The sequence below is a fragment of the Myotis myotis genome, unplaced genomic scaffold (assembly GCF_014108235.1).
Source record: "Myotis myotis isolate mMyoMyo1 unplaced genomic scaffold, mMyoMyo1.p scaffold_m19_p_3, whole genome shotgun sequence".
In the NCBI taxonomy this organism is placed as follows: Eukaryota; Metazoa; Chordata; class Mammalia; order Chiroptera; family Vespertilionidae; genus Myotis; species Myotis myotis.
The window spans coordinates 178,368,963-178,387,859 of NW_023416335.1; the positions used below are offsets into that span (position 1 = coordinate 178,368,963).

At 37.3% G+C, this 18,897-nt stretch overlaps 1 protein-coding gene across 7 annotated transcripts in view; it reads left to right on the forward strand.

Moving 5' to 3' along the window:
* ITPR2 (inositol 1,4,5-trisphosphate receptor type 2) overlaps window positions 1–18,897 on the forward strand; it is a 421,971-nt gene that overhangs the window by 267,063 nt on the left and 136,011 nt on the right. For all 7 annotated transcript variants that reach the window (XM_036302046.1, XM_036302048.1, XM_036302047.1 and 4 more), the window contains 4 exons: window positions 11,137–11,245; window positions 12,219–12,406; window positions 17,435–17,618; window positions 18,515–18,771. In XM_036302046.1, coding sequence (XP_036157939.1) covers window positions 11,137–11,245; window positions 12,219–12,406; window positions 17,435–17,618; window positions 18,515–18,771 — 738 coding nt within the window. The remainder of the gene's footprint in view (window positions 1–11,136; window positions 11,246–12,218; window positions 12,407–17,434; window positions 17,619–18,514; window positions 18,772–18,897) is intronic.

The window sequence follows — 18,897 nt, forward strand, 5'->3', positions numbered from 1 at the left end:
ATTTTCATTTCATGATGGGAAAATGAGATAAAATAGAATTTTATTTAATTTTATCATGTTTTGTATGTTATGACCCAAACAATATTTTTAAAGACTTTAGTGACCTTTTCTCTTTTTAAAATGACATGTTCACATAATATTAGAGATTCTGTTGCTAAGTCAGATCCTTGCGTGATGTACAGAGTCAAGGTGGTTTCTGTGCTTTTCACTAAAAGATGAAAATTCTGTTTTAATAGATATATTGTAACAAGGGAAGAACTTGGACTTTGGCATATTAGTGTATTCAGATTGAGTGTTGGAATTGTTCATCCTTACTTTTTTTTTTAATATATTTTATTGATTTTTTACAGAGAGGGAGGGAGAGAGATAGAGAGTTAGAAACATCGATGAGAGAGGAACATCGATCAGCTGCCTCCTGCACATCTCCTACTGGGGATGTGCCCGCAACCCAGGTACATGCCCTTGACCGGAATCGAACCTGGGACCTTTCAGGCCGCAGGCCGACGCTCTATCCACTGAGCCAAACCGGTTTTGGCTGTTCATCCTTACTTTTAAGTATTCTAATAGTTTGCTGCCTTCTTTTAGCCATAGAACCATAGATAATAAGTTTGTGCACTAAAAATATTTAGTATGCAAATAACATTCAGTATGCGTAGCTCAAACATTTGCCAAGGGTATAAGACATGATGTACAACATATATCGCTTATTGTTTGTTTTGATATTAGTACTAATATGAATGTGTAGGACATGGTACTATGTGTCTCCTGGGGCACATGTTTTGGAATTGCTGGGTGAGAACATATGTTTTCCAGAGTGGGTGTACATAAAAACCAGTTTTCATTCTCATAATTGATCCACTACTCTCCAGCATTTGTTTTTGTAAGACTTAATCTTTGCCAATCTACTGGGTTGATAAATGGTGTCTTATTATTGTCTTAATTTATGTTTCCATAATCACTAATTAATGCAGGTGAACATTTTTTCATGTTTCTTAGCCATCTGTGTTTCCTATATGACATGCTATTTTAGTTCCTTGTCCACTTTTGTACCAGATTACTTTTCTCACTGATTTGTTAATCATTCTTTATATATTCATATATTCTGAATTCTAGACCTCTGCTGTTTCACAACCCTGTGTGTACTTAGTGGAGAATGAATTAGAAGGCATCAAGTGAATATGGGGAGAATGGTTAAGAAGCACAGTCTTTCCTAATGAACAGTTATTACATTAAAATTTTATAAATATATTTAATATTTTTTTATATTTCTTACATTGATCTAAATTGGCTTCCGAAGACTTCTACTTTGTACATGTACTAAGGATGGTTGAAATCTAAGTGTGGGTAGGTGTTATTTTTATGAAACCATGACATACTGATCAAGTTTGCTTCAAAGTAATCTACAAAATGAATGCTGTTTTTCATTAGCCTGTTCTCAAAAAATTGTGGAAGGTTGGAGCGGGATATGTGTGTCAGCAGTTAAAAGCTCTGGCTGTCTTCCTGGCACTGGGCGTTGTAATATGCTATATATATTATCAATTGTGCAAGTCTTATTTTCCTTTAAGCACTAAAAAATATTACAGTAACTGTTTATTTAGCACTTATGTGGGCTAGGAACATAGAGCTTTTCATATGTAATTTCTAATCTTTAAAATAGCCTGGCAGCATGCATATTATTATTTTTAAAAAATATATTTTGTTGATTCTTTACAGAGAGGAAGGGAGAGGGCTAGTCAGAAACATCAATGAGAAAGTAACATCGATCAGCTGCCTCCTGCACACCCCCTACTGGGGATGTGCCCGCAACCAAGATACATGCCCTTGACCGGAATCGAACCTGGGACCTTTCAGTCTGCAGGTTGACGCTCTATCCACTGAGCCAAGCCGGTTAGGGCAGCATGGATATTATTATACACAGATGGGGAAATTGAGTCTCAGGGCAGTCAAGTAAAATTCCTGAGATCAAAAAACCAGCGGCAGAACTGAGATCCAAATCAATTACATTGGCCTCCGAAACATTATAATTTCCACTAAGTATACAGCTTTTTAGTGCTGGGAGCTTCCATAAATAGTATGTTTTGTATATGAAATTGTAGATATTCTCATTTAATTCTCAAGACAAGACTTTCCTTTGAAGTTGTGCTATGCAGACCTCCTCTTCATTCCATAGATCCCATTATGTATTTCTCTCCTATCTTAGGAAGTTCTAAATATATTCCAAATTCATTAAAATTTAGCTTCATACATGTTTTGTTAAAATGTTTACATTGATAATTAATGCAAGTGTTAATTTTTTTCCTTCCTTTTAAGGACAGTTTCTAATATTTTGGGGGAAATATTTTTCTCTCACTCTCTTGGCTCTCTCCTCCCCCACCTCTATCTCTCTTCCCCTCTCCTTCTTTCTACCATGTTGTTTCCCTGACAGCTCTTAGATTCATGTGCTCTTCTCACTGCCCTTTGGGTCGACACTCTCTTGATTGTAGATCAGTAGATACTAGCTTGGAGCTCAGAGACTGCACTGGGAACGTAAGAGACTCCACAGAGACAGGAAGGTGAATACAGGGCTGCAGAGGCACTCTGGTCTCACCAGAGGTATGCTGGTCTCACCTCTTTGTGTGTTGTTCCTCACCTCTTGTTACGCCACTTTGCAAAATTGAACTTATGTATAAATCTTTACTGAATTGTGTGGAAATATAACAGTATCACAGCACTTAAGCACCTAAAGAAGCAAGCTAAATCTGACTTTTCCCACTGCCCATTGTACTTCACATTACCATTTAGATCAAGGTCGGTTCTCACATTTATTCCCATCCCTTCCCAATCCTTTATCCTCTTGTGTTCTCTGAGACCTCGCATAACCTGACTCTATTATTGAGCTATATTTCTCACCATACCATCCCTCAGGAACACAGAGTTCTCTCAGAAGCTTTGAAATTACCCCTTGAAATTCCGGTTTCCTAGCCTTTGCTGTGAGGGCACATGTTTGCCTTGGCAGCATATTGATGCCATTTTTTTCACTAACAAATAGTACTCTAGTAGCGTCCTACTCTCTCTATGAGGGGATTATGGGCTTAACTTCAGTGGCTGCGTGTAGTGCCATTTGAGTGTAATTTTATGAGGGAGTGATTTATGATGTGTGAGTCTAGTAGTTTTGCTTCAGTAGGGAAATGGCATCGAAAGCTTGCCGGTTCATCTCTTGCTTATTTAATCTTCTGTGAACTCTTTATGTTCTGGAGACCAGATAAAGACTGCTTACTCAGAAGACTAAACAATTATCAGCAGAAAAAATCCATTCTCAAGTACTGTTAGTGAGGGGTTCTGTAAATTCTCAACCTCTTGAGTTTAAGCAAGACCCTTTATTAAATCGGTTGAAGTGTATGAGTCTGTGGAGTCTGATGTCAGTCTGTATGCTTCCTGGAAATAAAATACTGAGAGGCTTTTATTATGCCCCAAAGAAAATAGTTTTCTTTCCTTAGTACTAGTTTTGGGGCACAGATACATCCCCTAAAAAGCCTTCTCAGCAGCCCTATTTGTAGAGGCTATGATAATTGATACGCCTGGAGCAATGACTAAAGTCACTTTTATCTCCAGCATCATCATCCAAAATTCAAATATCACCTTGGCCAGTGTTCCTTAGTTGGCTGGGTGTCGTCCTGCGCATGGAGAGGTTGACTCCTGGTTAAGGCACATACACATGTTTCGGGCTCCATCCCCAGGAGGGGTCTGCGGGAGGCTGCCAATTGATGTTTCACTCTGACATCGATGTTTTTCTCTCTCTCTCTCCCTCTACCTTCCTCTCTAAAAATCAATTAAAAAATTTAAATATAACTATTTACTGTTTAAATTCACAAATGGAATCGAATGGTCTGGCGAGAATTCTTTATTTTGAAAAACAGTGCCATATGTCTCAACTCCATCGTATTTGAACATTCTTTTAGCAGATGCTGCACAATTGTTTTTCACAACCCCTTGCCTAGTTCCTGACACATGGCAGAAATGTAATATGTGTTTACAATGAATATTCTTTTAAAAAAAGAGAAGGAAAGAAGATAGAAGGGGATTGTCATTGTGGTGTATGAATAATTGGTTTGAAAATTTTCCAGTCTTTTATTTATTTATTTAAGTTCTATATTGTTTAAAGTGTTGCATACATCTTCTTTTTCTCCCATTGACTTCTCCCCAGCCATTCCCACCCCCAGCACATGCCCTCGCCCCCCCCTACTGTCTGTGTCCATTGGTTATGCTCATATGCATGCATACAAGTCCTTTGGTTGACCTCTTACCTCCCTACCCGCCTGCCTTGTCACTTAGGTTGGATGGGGCCTGTTTGATGCTTCGATGTCTCTGACTCTATTTTTGTTCCTCTGTTTATGTTATTCATTATATTCCACAAATGAGTGAGATCATGTGGTATTTATCTTTCTCTGACTGGCTTATTTCACTTAGCACAATGCTCTCCAGGTCCATCCATGCTGTTGCAAATGGTAAGAGTTCCTTCTTTTTTACAGCAGCATAGTATTCCATTGTGTAGATGTACCACAGTTTTTTAATCCACTCATCTTCTGATGGACCCTTAGGCTGTTTCCAAATCTTAGCTATTGTAAACTATGCTGCTATGAATATAGGGATAAATATATATTCTTTCTGATTGGTGTTTCTGATTTCTTGGGATATATTCCTAGAAGTGGAATTACTGGGTCAAATGGGAGATACATTTTTAATTTTTTGAGGAAACACCATACTGTTTTCTACAGTGCCTGCACCAGTCTGCATTCCCACCAGCAGTGCACGAGGGTTCCTTTTTCTCCACATCCTCGATAGCACTTGTCATTTGTTGATTTGTTCATATAGCCATTCTGACACGTGTGAGATAGTATCTCACTGTTGTTTTGATTTGTATCTCTCGGATGATTAGTGACTTTGAACATGTTTTCATATGTCTCTTGGCCTTCTGTATGTCCTCTTTCAAAAAAGTGTCTATTTAGGTCCTTTGCCCATTTTTTGATTGGATTGTTTATCTTCCTTCTGTTAAGTTGTATGAATTCCCTGTAAATTTTGGAGATTAAACCCTTATCGGAGATAACATTAGTAAATATGTTCTCCCATGCAGTGGGCTTTCTTGTTGTTTGTTGATGGGTTCTTTTGCTATGCAGAAGCTTTTTATTTTGATGTAGTCCCATTTGTTTATTTTCTCCTTAGTTTCCATTGTCCTAGGAGCTGTATCAGTAAAGATATTGCTATGACATATGTCTGATATTTTGCTGCCTATGGGTTCTTCTAAGATTTTTATGGTTTCCCATCTTACGTTTAAGTCCTTTATCCATTTTGAGTTTATTTTTGTGTATGGTGTAAATTGGTGATCTAGTTTCATTTTATTTTTGCATGTACCTGTCCAATTTTTCCAACACCATTTATTGAAAAGACTGTCTTGACTCCATTGTATGCTCTTGCCTCCTTTGTCAAATATTAATTGAGCATAATGGCTTGGGTTGATTTCTGGATTCTCTGTTCTGTTCCATTGGTTGATATGTCTGTCCTTGTGCCAGTACCAGGCAGTTTTGAGAACAGTGGCTTTGTAATATAGCTTGATATCTGGTATTGTGATCCCTCCAACTTTGTTCTTCTTTCTCAGGATTGCTACAGCTATTCGGGGTCTTTTTTTATTCCATATGAATTCTTGGAGAGTTTGTTCTAGGTCTGTGAAATATGCCGTTGGTATTTTAATGGGGATTGCATTCAGTCTATAGATTGCTTTGGATAGTATGGTCATTTTAATGATGTTGATTCTACCAATCCATGAACACAGTATATTCTTCCATTAGTTTATGTCCTCCTCTATCTCTTCTTTCAATGTCTTGTAGTTTTCTGAGTACAGGTCTTTTACCTCCTTAGTTAAGCTTATTCCTAGGTATCTTAATTTTTTCGTTGCAATGGTAAATGGGATTTTTTTTATTTCATAAACTTTTTTTACTAAAATTGTTGAGACATCCTTATATTTTTCAAGATTATAATGATTGTGTCATTGTGTTGATGAAGAGCATCTTGTGAAATTGTGTAATAATTATTCCTACTGAAGTTTGTGTTTCTCACTTTATGAAAACTGGGGAAAAGCATCAGAAGAAGGTGTTGGCCTATACTCCTTGGAATCAGTGACCAAGAAATTCAAACCATTAGACAGCTACATTATAGGGAGATTAGTCACCTTTTCCCAGAGGAGTTCCTTGAAGATGTAGTTGATTATAATGATGGACCTAATGTAATTCCATTAGGATACAGCTGTTACAATGATTTATTCAAAATTAAAAATGTAGCTTTTTACCCCTGGGAATTCAAATGAGGAAAAATATCTAATCAGACATGCTGTCTTTAAATAAAAAGGGTATGGAAACACCTATTAGGCTAATAGTACCAAGTTTAATGTTAAAAGACTATGTGAGGTCTACAGGCACATGCAATCGCCCCCTTGAAGGTGTTGTCCAAGCTTATTCGTAGCTAATCTTTGGTCTTTGAGGGGAAACCCTAAGTTAAGCATCTTTAATTTGCAATTTTTATTACCTTTTGAATTTTTTAGTTGAGGACTCGGTTTTCTAGGATTCTGGTTGTGGTATCATATTTTGATGATGACTAGATTGTCCACAATGGAAAAAAATGTTACCTTAGTGTATAAGTTTCCCAGGGGCAAAGGAGCAGATTAGTTCACATTGTTGAAATATTCACTGTCAATGCTGTTACCTCCTATTAAGGCGAACAGTGTCGTGCTCTCTCAAGAATCAAAGAAAATATTTCATCCTTTCTAAGACTAATACATTTTTTATCTTTTCTATCCACCAAAAACACTAATTTCTAAGCTTCTTAATTTTTGATCCATTGGAGTTGGTGCAACAGGAAGTGGTCAGGATAAAAGCTGTCCTCCCAGATATTCACAAACTGTCAGCATTACTTCTCTGGCCACAGAAGATGTCTTTTTATGGAGATGTTTTGTTGTAATTTCAGAAGGTGATTGTTAGTTATCCTGGCTCCGTTACACTTAGCACATCTGGGATGTGTTCACATGAAGACATTGGCTAAAAGCTGTGTCTTGTGGCCTGGAATTGACTGTGATATGGAAAACACTGGAAAGGACTTTTTTCTTTTTTTTTTCCTTCTACTTGGTCTAATCCAACAAAGACACCTTCGCTGAGAAGCCCAGTTGGGAATTCATTTTGGAATTGAAGAGCAAGTACCGAAGTCAAACTTCTCAATTGTTGTAGAATTCTTTTCAAAATGGCTTTATATGCTTTTTTAATTCTTCCCCAAATTTCTGCCATTGCAATCATAGCTATGAGATAATAATTTACAACCCTGGCACCGGAATTTCTGACAGTGGTCCTACAATCACTTGATTTGAGTGTAAGGAATTTGTGGTAAGGACTTGCATCTGTGTTCTCAGCACTGTTACCCATCACAGAGAGTGGAGGCATTAAGAAGGCCCAGGACAAGTTGGAACACTGTTTGCCTCTCATCCCTCAAGTCAGAACTTGATATTTGCCAACAGAAATCAGCTCTGCTAAACTTGTGATGTAGCAATATCTAAAGGTTTCTAGTCTTAAATGAGGGTGATTAAGTCACACAGAACATAATCTTGTTCTATCTGAACCTATTCTTTGTTCATTTTCAGCACCAGTTATGGAGTTTGAACCAAGGTAGAATTTCTTCCACTTTAGTTGAAATTGTAAGGTACATTTTATATAGTGAAGTGTATGCATATTAGCTAATGAGTACATACTTCCAAGGACTGATTAATAGTGGACAAATTAGGATTTGGGGTAGTTTATTATTTATTATTTTTGCCATTTTCTTAGTATATTAGAATTTATTTTACTTTTGTGGGAAGGTTTGGTATAAAGTGAGAAAGTGTGTAGAAAAGCACTTTGTGAATTATAAATGATCTGGATAATATTAATACCAACAACAATCATGTCAACTTTACATAACTTATAAAGCACTTATTGTGTACCAGGGACTGTTTTATATATTTTGATCGTGACAGGAAACCAATTTGATCGTGACAGGAAACCAATGAGGGTAAGTGATATGAGTATTCCATTTAATAATTCTAGGACTGAGGCACAGAGTGGTAAAGTAACTTGCTTAAGATCATCCAGTTAGTATGTGGTGTAGAGGGATTGGAACCCAAGGCAGTGTGGCTCCAGAGTTAAGAACCCAGATATGGGGAACCCACTCCCCTTTCTATGCCATTGCCATAGCCTACAGTTAGAAAATACGTGCTGCTAACTAGGCTGGGATTGGATGAGAAGAGTGTTGCTCATTTGATTTTGATGTGATTGAATTTGATAAGTACCTGTGATTTTACTTTATGCCCCCGAAGAGAATGTAGCAATAATGATAAATAGCATGTTTTTCAAAAATTTGATGTTGCACAGTTGCACTCTGTGGTTGGTTTCAAGCAACTTTATTCTTCTAGCAATATAACAGGCATTTTTTAAAGCAAAGGGTAAATTGCGGTTTTCTATTTCTCCATTTTAAAAGAAAATAAACTATTTCTTGTTTATCTCTTGGTTGGGTTTGTGGTGAGAAGTGGTTAAAGTCTTTCTTACGGAGAATCAACAGGGAGCTAGTTTTCAAGGACCCCAGCCCCTGGCCTCTAGTCATAGCAGGTGCTCTTCTAGACAGTGACACTGACTTGTGCAATTTCAAGGAAAACAGGCCTGGACAGCTGGGCCAGTGTATCTCACAGGCTCAGGGTGATAAGCAATACATTGGTCTGTAGAGGTGAGAACCGTGATTAGTGCAACAAACTGAGCTACCCTTTAAAGAAATTTAGTTCTTCAGTTCATTTTTCTCCACAACTTACTTCAATCCCATAGTTTCTGGGTCTAAAACTCTCTTATAGCATCTCTTTCTACTGTGATGAGATACATAGTAAAAGCTCATTTGACTCCAAAAAAATGTTATGTTTTGTTTTTCCCTCCCCTTTTGGAAGGTCATTCTTTGGCCAGATGAAAGTAATTCAACTCATAAGACTTTCCCTTAAAAGAAAAAAGGAAACACTTTTCATTTCTGGTCTTCTCCAGGCACCTCACTTAAGTTTTGTAAGGGAGAGTAGAGTTGTATTCATTGGTGGAATCAGCTGTTGCATCTCACCATTTCTTCCAAGACCAGTCATCACCTTTACTCACTACTCCTCTATATAGAACAGTCTTAAAGGAAGTAAACATGAAATAGGAAGCCATCATAAATGTTTGTGTTCTAAGAACTTAAGTATCAATAAATAAAAGTTGCTATAAAGATAAACAACTCAAGACACTTTGAGTGTCTGTTAAAATTCACTGTGACATTTGGGATGGATGTGGTGCACACTGGCTGGGCACAGGATGGCTTTCCTCTGGTGGTCACGTGGGTTAATGGGAGGTGTACATGTAAAGCCTTTTCAGAGTCCACTGTTTCCTCTTCTGTGCTTCCACAGGGCCTTGTATGCCTCTCTGTTTTGGAACTGACCTTATTGTAAACTCCTGGAGGGGAGGGCTATGTCTTATTCACTTACAGTAATTCCCAAAACACAGTAGGTACCTAATGAATATTTGTAGAATGAAGAGGGAAGGTAGGATGTGTCCATCAGTAAGATAGAGGAGCTTTTTAGGCAAAGAGTATGAGGTGAACAAAGAGAAAGACTTAGAAAACTGTGGTGAGAAATCATCACATAGTTCACTTTGGTTAATAAGGGCGCTATTGGAAACTACAGTTGAAAAGATAGAATAGGCAGGATTTCACAAACCATTGACAAGTTGGGGGAGGGTGAGGACTAGTAAATGATCCCTTAAGTTTGCAGCCTGAATGACCAGAATTATTGTGATCTCCTTAACGTAAATGGAAATTGAAAAGTGAACAAGTTTATGAGAGAAGGACTGGTCTGTAGTGAAAAACTGAGTTCGAGGTGCCAGCAGAACCTCAGATGTTCTAAAGAATTCTAAGTGGAAACGGGACGAGACGCTTAGGAGAGCAAGGTCAAGGCTAGAGGAAGCACATTTGGCAGTCAGACCTGCAGAAGGGATTGTGCAACTGAGGATCAGACGAAATTGCCGACGGGGGAGAGGGAAGTTGAGGAGAGGAGGACAACATGAGAACTGAGGACAAAATCTTAAGGGCTTGAGAAAGAAGGATAACCAAAGCATGAAAGAGAAGGAGCAATGCGAGCCACTTGTCACAGCAGGCGGGGAGGCGTAGTTGGGAAGGGGGCGTGCAGCAAAGTGTAGAAAAATAGCCGAGATTTGCAGTCAAGAACTGAGTTCAGGTCTTGCTCTCAATCTGTTAGCTGCATAAGGTGCAGCTAATTACATAGACACTTGGGCATAGTTTCCCTATCTGCATGATGGGGATAGTACCTCAGTAATCGACGTGATCATTTAAATAGTTTAAACAAGTATTCTTTAAAAATACTTTCTAAATTACTCTTTATTAAAATAATAATAGATAATGCAGTGGAAGATTTGGAGTTATCTGTTTTGCTTAAGTACATGTGAATGACTATATCACAAAATATATTGTTTTAAAAATATCTTGTAACTAGTACAAAATTGAAAACTTAGGAATTTTTAAATTGCATGTTTTATAAAGGAATACACTGTGTTTTTTACCCACTGTCTTTTTTTAATAAAGCTCTTGGAGATTAGATATAATTTACGATCTTACTAAGCTTAATTTTTCAAGCACTTGCTGTATACCTGGCACTTTGCTAGTGCATTTTACTAAGCTCATCTAATTAAGGTCTTGCTTTCTAATTCTTAGGGTGTTTATCTATTTCTCTTCAGGTGCCACGAATATTCTTACCAACACTGGGACCCTAAGCTTTTGAAGCACCCCAAATTTATAGCACTTGTGATTTTCTTAGTACAGTCTATTGAAAAATATTGTATTTTAGTCTCTATTTCTGTGAGAAGCAAAATTGTTATTTTATTGGGAAATATTTGCAAAATTTTGCCTCCAAAAATCTTATGCAGTATAAAATTGTTTCCACATCTCAACATCATTGATGAAATGCATTTAAGTTGCACTTTAATGCACTGATATTTTTCTCTTTTATTGGAAAAAGAAACAATAACCAACACTTTCTTGTTCTTTTTTTTTTTTTTTTTTTAGGGTAACACATTGAGAAAAATACTCCTGAATCGATACTTTAAAGGTGATTATGGAGTTGGTATAAATGGACACCTTTCCGGAACCTACGGCAAATCTGCACCAGGGGGAGGCAAGTCTCACCATTTTTCTTCATTTAAAAATTCTCATCAAATTTTCAGCCAGCACTCTCATATTTCACTTAACATAGCACAAATATAAAAATTTCATTTATAAAGCACTATTATGAGCCATGAAAAAAAGGAGGAAATACTGCTATCTGCAACAACATGGATAGACCTCGAGGGCATTATGCTAAATGAAATCAGTCAGTCAGAGAAACACAAATACTGTGTGATCCCACTATGTCTAATCTAAAAAACAGAACCCGTGGGAACAGGTGAGATCTGTGGTTGCCAGAGGTGTCTATAGGGGAATTAAATAAAGTGTTCAAAAGGTTCAAACGTTCAGTTAAAAAACTAAATCCTGGGGATGTAATATACAGCACAATGGCTATACTTAACAGTGTTATATTGTATAGTTGAAAGTTGCTAAGAGAGTAGACTCTAAAAGTTTTCTTCACAAGGACAAAATTTTAATTATGTGAAGTGGTGAAAGTTAACTAATATTTTTATGGTCTTCACTTTGCAGTAATACATATACCAAATCATTATGTTGTGTACCTTAAGCTTATGTTATATGTCCATCATATCTCAATCAAATTAAAAAAATCAATGAAAAGCACTATTAAGAACCATTCTGCCATTTCAGGTTCATAATATGATGGATTTGAACATTAGTATTAATTTTCTCTTTTAACTTGGTAAAGTAAACTAAGTTAGAATTTCTTAACATGTAAATTAAAAATCAAGCTAGTTTTCTTTTTCAAAAGTATTTTTAGTAAGAGAAATAATTTACAGATGGTATACATTTCATTAAAAGTTATGTTTTTATAAACTTGATTTTTAAAAATCTGAAGCTTATATTGTATTTAACTTTGTAGGCAAAGAGTACCAATTTTAAATATTCATAAGGTCTAAGAATTTCAAAACCTTATATGTTAATAATGTCTGTAATTAAAATTTATTTATATCTTCTAATCGCAGGAAGCTTTTCTGGGCAGGATTCAGATAAGATGGGGATATCAATGTCAGATATTCAGTGTCTACTGGACAAAGAAGGTGCATCTGAACTTGTTATCGATGTTATAGTGAACACCAAAAACGACAGGATTTTTTCCGAAGGCATTTTACTTGGCATTGCCTTGCTCGAAGGAGGCAATACACAAACTCAGGTACCTGCTCATCATGATGAGCGTTACATCTGTTACTTGTGTTTCTTATTGATTTGTCATAGAAACCAAGGGAAAGTAATGCGTTTTCTTTTAGCTTCTCATGACTGCACACATATATAAACCAGTCTTGTATCCCTTTTTCCTTATAAATGTATTTGATTTGCTATAGACACTATGGAGCTTTGCAAATTATGCAGTGAAGCAGAACATTCCCTAGAAGTATCCTCCCTAACATTATACCAGAAATTCTGATTTGCTTAGGGAAATTTTAGGCTGACACCCAGCAGATAAAAGCAACATTTGGCCCTAACCGATTTGGCTCAGTGGATAGAGCGTCGGCCTGCGGACTGAAGGGTCCCAAGTTCGATTCTGGTCAAGGGCATGTACCTTGGTTGCAGGCACATCCCCAGTAGGGAGTGTGCAGGAGGCAGCTGATCGATGTTTCTCTCTCATTGATGTTTCTGACTCTCTATCCCTCTCCCTTCCTCTCTGTAAAAAATCAATAAAATATATTTAAAAAGAAAAAGCGACATTTGACTCATCTAAGAAGTAAATGTTGAGATAATAATCATAAACTCCTCCCACAATATTTGGCATTATAGCAGGACTCAGTAACATTCCCCACCCATCTCCACACATCCCTCCCTTATACATTGTTAGAAGTTCAGAGCAGTAACATACTGTTGCCCCTAATCTCCCAGTGCTCAGTACCCTGATGCAGCTGAGTAGGTGAATTTTTCACTAGCAAGGCGAGAACCATTTCATTTGTTCATTCAGCTCAGGGCAGGGTGATTTGAAAGTCATCATTCATCAATTTGGTGCTCTACTGCAGCAAACAATATGCTCACCTGCGTGTGAGGCTCAGACCACTATTCCGAAGGGACCATTTTCACTTTGAAACTCCTGCCAAGTTTCCCTGGGCCCCCTTCCCCCCTACCCCCCATGCAAAGGCACAGCAGAGCATGCTAGTGAGCCTGAGAACTGGGAAGTGCTCATAGGGGAGGCTCCACCTCCTCCTAGTCCTGCACTCACTACCTGCTCTTTCTAGGTTTGCCTTTGTCAGAAAAGGAAACTATGCTCACACCTAATTAGAAATTCCAGAATTCGTTGTCCCTATTCATGGCAAGTAGAAGTCACATCTAATTAAGAACGAGGATATTGTCCTTTATTTAGCGATCAAATACAAGGAACAATAGGAATTTTATGATATGGCATAGCCAATAAGAGGGGGGCTTTAGGAATAAGGGCCTCATGAACAGCAAGCAGCACGATGACCAAAACACAGCCTTAAAACACTGATACTTCTTAGTTAGAAAACAAGTCTAAAAAAAAAAAAAGAAAACAAGTCTAGTAAATTATGGATCCTTAAATGTTGAGACCACATGCTTTGAATACCTTCTGTCTGGTATCATGTCTGGACTAATCTAGGGGTTAATAGACAGGAGTGATGGCTCTATGAATGAATGGGTCTTCACAAAGTTTTCCCTATCTGGCAATCACTCCTTTATCTGAGATCCCATAGCACTTATTTATTTAATACTCACTTGGTACTTTTTTACAGCACAAATTCTTCTGAGGGAAGTTAGTGGTGTGCAAGGGGTGGGGGTAGCAGGATTTAAGTCTTGTTGTTTTGTACAATTGTCTTTCTTTTACAACCAGATATTCAGCTTGGATTTTCTAGAGAAATTTGTCTAGACAACTCTACAATGTTAAATGTAGATTATCCAGAGAATGGAAGTGAAAGATTTTGGGGACATCTTTAGGTAGAAGCAATCCTTGGGATTATAATACTTTCTCAATTCCTGCTTCTGGGCCACTGAGGGTCATTAGGTGGGATTATTTTAGTTTGTTGTTATTTGTATGACACCTTGCCTCTCCAATTTCATCTTTCTTAAAGTAGGGGATCATGTTCTAGTGCTTTATATCCATCAGCAAATATTTGTTAATGAAACAGCATTAAATTATTTTGTATGTGAGAACCTTCTAAGATGGGTTATGACAGTTTCATTTACCAGCTTTACCCTATTCAGATTTCTCATGTATCCACACGATTGTACAACCCAGAAGTCAGCGGAGTGTTTCTGGCTCGAAGAGGTCTAGTTGAGGTCAACTGGAATCCTAATCCTTGCTCTTTCGAAGTCTAAAACTCATGACTCTCCCAGACTTCTGGTAGTCTCTATGGGGTTGCACATTCTCACAGACTTCTTAGCAACCAATGTCTTGCTTTCTTAGTTCATGGGTTCTCTTGATACCTCTATACCTGTGGTACTGAGACAGGACTCTGATTCCTCTCCTAGCTACATAAGTCAATTTATATGTGGAATATACTTTATTAAAGATTGGTTGAGGGGGAGGGTAGATAATACCTCCTAAATATCAGGCACTGTTCTTACTGCTTTACATGTATTAACTTGGTTAATCCTTACAACAATCTATTAGGTAACTTTCATATTATCTCATTTTACCAAAGAAGAATCTGAGATAAGTGGTTTAAGTTCCTTATCCAGGATCACATGGCTAGTTAGAAATAGGGTCAGGATTCAAACCCATGCAGTCTGGCTCCAGAGTCTATGTTCTTAACCACTATAAACATCTCCTTTCTATTAAGTTGTTGTTGTTTTTTTAATCCTCACCCAAGGATATTTTTCCATTGAGTTTTAGAGAGAGTGAAAAAGAGAGGGAAAGATAGAGAGAAACATCGATGTGAGAGAAACACATCAATTGGTTGCCTCCTGCACGAGCCTCAACCAGGGCCCGGGCAAGGGAGGAGCCTGCAACCAAGGTACGTGTCTTTTACTGGAATTAAACCTGGGACCCTTTGGTCTGCAGGCCAATGCTCTATCCACTGAGCAAAACTGGCTAGCGCAACATCTCCTTTCTAAAATAACCTTTTACCTCCTCACTCCTGGGAAATTTCTCTGACTGATTCACCCTATATCATGCCCTAGTCTTATTCTCTCTCTCCAGTTCCTCACTTCATTTCCCTTCTCTGCCCTCCTATATGTAGTCTCCCCCCTCCTTCTTGGGGGAAAGTACTTCCTCTGTCACTCATCCATCACCCTTCACTCCTGAAAAATACCTTAGAGTTTCCTTATACTCTATGAAGCTTATGGAGGCAGTTTCCTAGTCAAAAACCATATATTTAGTAAGAGAGACCCTTAGGCTACCTGTTGAGATTACATACACATATATGAAGCACACTTATTATCTTTGTTAAAATCATAATGTTAGATTTTGTAGAGGCCTGGTTTAAAAAAGGGGTGTGGTCTGTGTAAATAATTTGCAGTTTTGAGCTTAAGAAGTTACTTGATAAATTTACTGATTTAGAAAGAGGGAATCTAGATTTAAATCCTTGCTCCACTGCTTACCAGTTATATAATATTGGGCAATTCACTTGTCTTTACTAAGCATCATTTTTTAAATCTACAAAGTGGAATTAAGAACACTATCTATTCATCACACAGTTGAAAGTATCAAAGAGATAACATATGTCAAGGAACTATATAAATTATAAAACTTTATTTTAATAAAGCCATGAAGTTCCTACAACTTCCTCATTAATATATTACATTCCCCTTCAACCTCTAACTCCATTATATTGAAAATATTAGGGTTTAAGCACCACCTTAATTTGTGGGACTGTAAGGTCTGTGAATGCTACATTTATCCTTTGAATTAGCAGAACCAGCTCAACTGTTTCACTCTAGTTGCTATGGTTACTGTGGATTTTTGGTCTGTTTTTCTTGAGGGATTGCTAGCCTTCTGCTTAGGAGCTTCCCCTTGTAGATATGAAGCCAACTTCCAAAGCCTCATACACCATTCGGTGACTATGCATTGTCGATATCGATAATTTCAGGACAGGCAATCATGTCCAGACCTGATGTCATTAGAGTCTCACCTAAGTTTCACGGTTCCAGGCTTTCCTGCAGGAAAGCATGTCTGCAGAGCCAAACTCCCCCAAATTGGCTGTTTAGGTTAGTTGGATTATGCTCAACTCTACTTGATCTGGAAATTGTTGCTTTTTCATAAGTTTTCTTCACACTGTTTCTCAGCGAGGTTATATAACTCTGGGGCTATTATCTTACTTAATTTTTTACTTTATTTCTCTTGTGTTGTGTCGAGCCCATGGTTTTAGTATTAATAATTTTTAATCTCCCCAGCCAGTGCCAGTTCTAACTTCTCTAGAGTGTATCATCTTTCCTTTCTCTGACCTCTTCTAGATGCTTCCCTAAGTCACTCAGCAGAAAGTGATTAGGGCAGATACTTCCAAGGTTCAGTATTTCCACCTCTCACCAAGATATATTTTAATCATATTTTTGGTATTGAATCCTTTCTACATCATTACAAACCATAAAGCAGAAGTTATTTTATGGTGGGCTTGTCCTGGAACCCAGGCAAAGAAATATAGCTTAATGAAGTACCAGAGGACTTAGTGCCTATTTATCAGTGCATTCCTGTGAGTGAGGTTACCATGGTAACATATTCTTAATTAAATATACTGTAATTTAGATAAAAGGAAAACAACTCTTTGCAATTCTCCATAAACTCGTTTGCACAGGGTGATCATTGGATTAGTGGCTGGTTTCTTCTCTAGATGGCAAACTCATGAGGGCAGGGACTGTGTTTGTTTTCCCTTTTCATTCTGTCTCTAGTGCTAGCATAGGGCCTGGTATGTAGTAGGCACTCAATGAATCAATGTTGAACCAGTACATGACTTTATAATAACATAAAAATCAAAGAACTTTGCATACAACTTCTTATAGTGCCTTTGTAATTTTTAAAAATAAATAGGATGAATTAAATAGCATATAAAAATATGTTGGAAAGTGCTCAGCAAATACAAGATATTATTAGTATACGTTAAAGATTACAGGAGACTGGCAAAAGCTGTCAATTTATTATTTATGAAATGAAAGAGGGCAGCACATTAAATGTGTGCTTTCATTTAGAATTCTTATGTTTATTTCAAGCATAAAAACACTTTTTCTCTGTTCGGGTATTGATATCTCAAAATATGTTTTCTTGCAGTATTCTTTCTACCAGCAGTTGCATGAACAAAAAAGGTCAGAAAAATTCTTCAAAGTTCTATATGACCGAATGAAGGCTGCTCAGAAAGAGATAAGATCAACTGTGACAGTGAATACCATAGACTTGGGTAACAAAAAAAGGGACGATGACAATGAATTGATGACATCTGGCCCACGAATGAGAGGTGAGGAAATATTTGAGTATTTGGGAGAGTAGGAGAGAAAAGAGGCCAACACAGTGTTTAGATCTCACTTGCCTTTGTCATCTCACTTGTCTTTGTCTAATGATCTCAACTGTGGCTCTGAATATGGAGTTCCCTCCTTAAATTATTATGGTGATGGTGTTGACCTTGAAGCAACTCTGCAGGACCGAACTCAAACAATGCATTATTAATGCAAAGCAATTACAGCAGATCTTTGAATATCTGTTTGATTCTAAGTAGATCCTTTCATTATAACATCGATGAGATGCCAGAAGAACTTAACTCTTATTTATATTATTTAGCCTATAGTAAGATTGGTTTTGTTACATGTCATTTTGCTTGAGGTCACAGAACCTGTGGGTGGCATTAAGGGAGGACCTACTGTAGTGATATGAAGATGTTTGATTTCATTGTGGGAGGCATGATAAAAAAACAACTGCCCCAAACCTTCTGAGAATTAATGAAATTTCTAATTTAAGAACAGAAATTATAGCACTGATTCTAAAGAAAGATTCTTGGTTTTTCAAATAATAAAGTCATCTGTGCAGTAAATACAAATCATAAGCAATTAACATTTTGAAGTCTGCCATATTTTCCCACCTTCTTGTACTAGTATTCATGAGCTCTCAGATTTTATTTACCAGAAAGACATGAACCCTTCTAAAACTGGCTGAGCATTAAAACCTGATTTTAGTGTCCCAGGGAAAATTTAATTTTTTTTTAGTTGCTAGCTCAAATTCCTTTGGGGGAAATAATTGCACCTCTTGTCTGGTGATTTTTATTCAATTGTTAGAGAATTTGGGTACCTGGTTTTCTTTTCATTTTAATTAGCAAAAGGAAATTAATTTAGAACTATAAGAGTGCTGCTTTGTTTTCAGTAAGAGATTCATCACTACATTTAAAAGAGGGAATGAAAGGGCAATTAACAGAAGCTTCTTCAGCAACATCCAAAGCGTACTGTGTATACAGAAGAGAAATGGATCCAGAAATAGACATTATGTGCACGGGATCAGAAGGGAGCAACGCCGAGGACAAGTCTGCAGAGGAAGTGACGATGAGTCCCGCAATTGCCATCATGCAGCCGATCCTGAGATTTCTTCAGTTACTATGTGAGAATCACAACCGGGAACTGCAGGTATTGTTCTAGTTTGTGTAAAAGCTGAGAAAACAGCCTGCGGTTATAAGTAATTAAACTCGGATAAAAATAACAAGTGGTTTGGGAGAGTGTTTTGGAGAGATAATCAGTAACACCAATAGTGCT